Source organism: Octopus sinensis, linkage group LG3 (assembly GCF_006345805.1).
Source record: "Octopus sinensis linkage group LG3, ASM634580v1, whole genome shotgun sequence".
NCBI classification, from domain to species: domain Eukaryota; kingdom Metazoa; phylum Mollusca; class Cephalopoda; order Octopoda; family Octopodidae; genus Octopus; species Octopus sinensis.
In genome coordinates this window covers 103036843-103041845 of record NC_042999.1, presented here as the reverse complement: position 1 = coordinate 103041845, position 5003 = coordinate 103036843, and the positions used below count along the sequence as shown (strand labels likewise).

The following is a 5003-nucleotide window of genomic DNA, read 5'->3' as shown; positions in this document are numbered from 1 at the left end:
CAATGGCTAATTTATTATTTATATTTTTCTAATTTTGGTCATAACGTGCTTCTGGTTTAGTATATTTGGTGTGTAATCTATACATGTTTATCCTGTTATCAATATAAAGTTATACGTTAGGTCTATCTTTGTCGTTTCTACTACCCTGTTTTTATGTTGGATATTTTTGTCCAGTATATATAGTTATGATATAATATATTACCTGTTTTATCTTTATTCATCATATTAATCATAGCTTTAGAGTTAAGTTTTTTGTATCGAGGTCATATTTTCTTTCTTGTAGAAGAATATGTTTCACCTTTCTTATAATAAACAATTGGGTCTGCCTCAACTGGAACAGGCAGCAAACTATCTTGCAATTGAGTACCTGCGAGAAATTAGCCATAACCCCGAGGCATTGACGGCGTATATAGCTGATAACGAACACGAACTGATAGAAGACTAACTGGATGTATATAAGACCATTATTTCGTGCATTGAAAGTGAAAGAGGAGGTCTTTTCTTTTCGCATCTGCCAGGTGAAACTGGCAAGATATTTGTCATCAACCTTCTTCTGGCTAAACTGCACCAAATGAAACACATTGCCATAGCAGTAGCGTCAAGTGGAACAGCTTCAACGCTGCTAAGTTGTGGCTGCATAGCTCATTCCTGTTTCAAACTCCCTTTCGATCTGTCCAAAAAATGCAGGTTGATCATCTGCGATGGGGCGACAATGACCCATAAGGTTTCCTTTGAAGTTCTTGACATGGCCCTTCAGGATATGAAACACAACTCCAAGCTCGTGGGAGGCACCACAGTCTTACTTTCAGGAGACTTTAGACAAGCCCTACCCGTGGATCCAAAGGGAACAAGAGCTGATGAGGTAAATGTCAGCATAAAGTCGTCCTACTTATGGAGCAGTGTGCAAAAGCTAAGACTTACAACCAGCATGAGAGTGCAGCTCAATGGTGATGATGCAGACAGAACCTTTTCAACACAACTGTTGGACGTCAGTAACGGCACTTCGGTTGCCAAGAAGGATGGTCAGGTAAGCTTGCATTTTGGACATATGGTGTCTGATTTAAAGGAACTAATGAATAAGGTGTTTCCTCACCTGATGAATCAGTTTACAGACCACAACTGGTTGAAAAACCGTGCCATTTTACTCCAATGAATGTGGAAGTTGATGATTTGAACATCAAACTTCTGCAAACGTTGCCAGGTGAGCGTCACATCTACAGTTCCATTGACACTGTTCTCAACATCGATGAAGCTGTGAATTATCCTACCTCACAACTTGCACCTCAAGATTGGGGCACCAGTTATGCTGCTTCGAACCTCGATCTACCAAAGCTTTGCAATGGCACACGATTCATAATAAAGAAGATGATGCCTGGTAAAGCAAGCGGTGAGCCTGTATTCATTCCTAAAATTCTACTTATTCCCTCGGATATGCCTTTCCAGTACAAGCGCTTGCAATTCTCGTTGAAACTGAGCTTTGCAATGAGCATTAACAAGGCCCAGGGGCAGTCTTTGGCTGTGGTATGTCTGAACCTTGTGGAAGCAGTTTTCTCCCATGGCCAACTTTATGTGGGATGCTCAAGTATCGGCAATCCTAATCATTTGTTTATTTATGCCCCACAAGGAAAGCTCTGCAAACTTAATAAGGTTCACCAAATCATCAGGTATTTATTATTTAACTGCAATATTTGTAAGTGTTGTGAATATATTGATAATCTACATGTTATTTTATTTTTAAATCTATATGCAAATTTATTTGTATATCTACTGTAAAATTAAATGTCAGTCTGTTTCTACATTCATTGTAAATCTATTTCAACACCAGCGCCCCTAAGGGTTATATTCTCTGGGAACGCACAAAAGCCCTTTTCAGAGTTATTTACTTTGAATTGCTATTATCTCATATCTGATTACCCTGTTATTACATAACATGCTTCACGATTTTTGTATTCATACCTTATTGGTATTTCCTCCTAAGTTCTATATAGTCTGGGAACCCATTAAAGCTTTTCGGGGCTACTTTGTTTGAGTTCTTACAATCGAATAACTAATTTCATGTTATTACGTAACTGACTTCACGATTTGGGTATTATTAGCTTACTGGAATTTCTTAAAAGCAAAATCCTGTATCAGACAGTTTGGTATTCTCTCTAAATACACAAAATCGTTTCAAGAGTTACCTACTTTGTATTGTTTTATTAGATTAGCAAAACAATCATGAGAATGGAACCAAGGGATAAACACCGCTTTCCCGGGAGTTGCCGAGTACGTCAGCTAGTATATATAGATAGATAGATACACATGTGTGTGTATATATATATATATATATATATATATATATATATATAATATATATATATATAAATATATAAATGAAATTTATAGAAAAGACGATGACAGGTGTATGAACAACAAGCGAGTATATTGGTTTGATGCTCGGGAAATTAAAAATGTAAAAGTCTTTTACGTTTCGAGCCTATGCTTTTCAGCAGAAAGGAATAAGAGAAAATAGAGAGAGAATGTGGAATTAGTGGTCAAGCATGGCGACTGATTAGAAAAAAAAGTTTAAAGAGATCGGATGAAAGGGAGATAATAAAGAGATGGCGATCCCAGTGTAGGTGCACGTGCGTGTGTGTGAATGTGTAAGTGTGTGTGCGTAAATAGGGCTAGAAACTGTAACAAATCTTTGAGAAGTCTGGGTATGTGCGTGTGTAATCGTGTAGGTGAAGTGCATCTGTAAGTCTTTGACAACTCTTGGTGTGTTTGTATGTAAGTGTGTGTGTCTGTAACGTGTGGCTGCTCATATAGTGGTATTTGTGGTGACGCTATTGAAGATCATGTGTAAGTGCGTGGACGATAGTGTGTGGGTGTGTGGATGGTGGTGTACTGTATGGGTGTTGGGAAATGCTCAGTGCTAGTGTGTGTAGAGTGATGTGTGGGGGTGTAGGTGTAGGTAATGTGATGGTAGATTGTTGGGTAGAGGGTGTTGGATGGGGGTGTTGGATGGAGATGTTGGGTGGGGATGGGGTATTGGGTGGTGGCTATCAATGAAGAGAGTGAAGAGCAGAAGTGGATGTCAGATGAAGGGGGGGATGTTCTGATGGAAGTACTGTACCCGTGATTGGTTGTGTTAGCTCTTCATTATCATAGCGATGAAGCTGAACACATCCTGATACATTTTTTTTTCACTGCTGTCTATACATAGAAAATGTTTTCAGCATAAAAAAGTTTGCCCCTGCAAACTGTTTTTTCTTTTATGCAACATGGGAAAAAATGGTTCTCTAGTGACCATCGTCCTCATATTAGGACCAAAATTTTAGAGCATTCTATATTTGAGCAAAATTACTTTCAAGTATTTTCTTGACTTTATAGAACAGTTAGAACAATTATTTATACTATATACAAATATGGATTGGATATAAGTATTACTTACCAAAAACCTTTTGATTGAGTAATAGATGAAACTGAGTGTATCCTTTCCCTCAAAGTTTTTACACTGTACTGAAAACTGAGACATCAGTGTTGCCAATATACATCACAAAGTAGGTGTAATATTTGAAAGACAATCCAGTCTTGGTGACTAACTGAAGATATTTTAGAAATTGCAGCTGTTGCAGAAATATGATCGATTATCCTTCTGGTCCTACAAAAAGAACCCTGGGTGCTAATGGGTTCTTCGGCATCATAAACTAATACAGAATCTTCTATGCATTCGATCGAGCTATTCGAAATAGTATCCAAATGTCATTTAAAATAGATAATGCAGATAAATATTTCTCAAAGAGAGGTGATGAATATGAGTGGAATGCCTTTGGCCAGAATTCTACTTAATCAGGGCTAAATTAGTCGTCAATTATATAATATGACTGCTTTCTACATCAACGAGTTGTTCCTAACCTGTAGAACCTATTTAGGTTAAACTTCTGTATTCGAAAGTATTGTCGACAGTGGAGCAACTTAATGTCAGTGAAAAGATATAAACCAGTTACCTTTCCACAAGATACTTTCCTATCCTGTTAACAAAAGCACCCGTGCTATCCTGTATACATATAAATTATATTTATGTATGTGTATCGGTTAAATTGTACGTGCATCAGCCTGAATAATCATGAAATTGCTTTTGTAGTTTACAGCAGCACGACAAAATGTAAAAGATTAATTGCCGTAAATTACGTGATATATATTCAAATTATGTGAATTAAAATTTACTTATTGATATTTGAATGAAAGCCTCTAAATTTACCACAAACCTTTTGCTATTACAATCAAACATAATAAAATATTTATAACTGCCAGCCTAGCTCTCCTAGGTAGCAATTGAACTAATATAATATATCTTTTGCCTTATTTACCAAAAATATTTTACTTTATTTTTCTCTTTGCACTCTAAACTATCGGCATCTTTAAAAATATTACTTAGAGACGGTAAGACAAACCACTAGTTTATAGTAAACGGAATTAAGATGTTTTGTTTGTTTGTTTCCTTAACAGGTATCAGTCAAAAGCAGACATATATGAATAAATCAGCGTGTGAAATAAATGGGAAATAATGATTATACACAGATAATTACAGAAAGTGTGTGTGCCTTGAATATCTAATTAATCACAAAATTGCGAATATATAAAAATCGATATGAACATGTTGGGAATTGTGACAAAAAATTTATTGGTAGCAAAAGTAGACTAAGCATAACAACTATTTGATTAATCTAGTTGAAAGATGTCTAGTGAATATGACAGAAGCAGTGTGGATTTGATTTCGACTTCCATTGATGGGTGTTGATAAAATAATAATATTAATATTAATATTAATATCTCCGGGTCTTTCCAATCGCCTTTACAACCTTCAACTGCAAAAATTGACCTTGTGACTTATCAAAGAAAATCAATAATTTTAGAAGCAGGTGTTGGTAAGCACGCCAAGTGTAAATATCTTGTAAACTTGATATCGCGACATGCTTCTAATTTTATGTAAATACACTTGGGAAAAAGATGATCGTTAC

The 5003-nt window shown here is 36.1% G+C and overlaps 1 protein-coding gene across 1 annotated transcript; it reads left to right on the top strand.

Moving 5' to 3' along the window:
* The first annotated feature begins 1149 nt into the window (after window positions 1-1149).
* On the top strand, window positions 1150-3451 carry LOC118762688. The gene is made up of 2 exons (XM_036501664.1): window positions 1150-1664; window positions 3373-3451. Exons 1-2 carry the CDS (start codon window positions 1150-1152, stop codon window positions 3449-3451), a joined length of 594 nt encoding a protein of 197 aa, XP_036357557.1.
* Window positions 3452-5003: the final 1552 nt, after the last annotated feature.

Bases quoted from the DNA above. Each gene is read 5' to 3' on its own strand.
- LOC118762688 (XM_036501664.1), top strand. From the start codon at position 1,150: ATGAATGTGGAAGTTGATGATTTGAACATCAAACTTCTGCAAACGTTG. The intron at 1,665-3,372 runs GTATTTATTATT...TTGACTTTATAG, and splicing joins AAGGTTCACCAAATCATCAG to AACAGTTAGAACAATTATTT.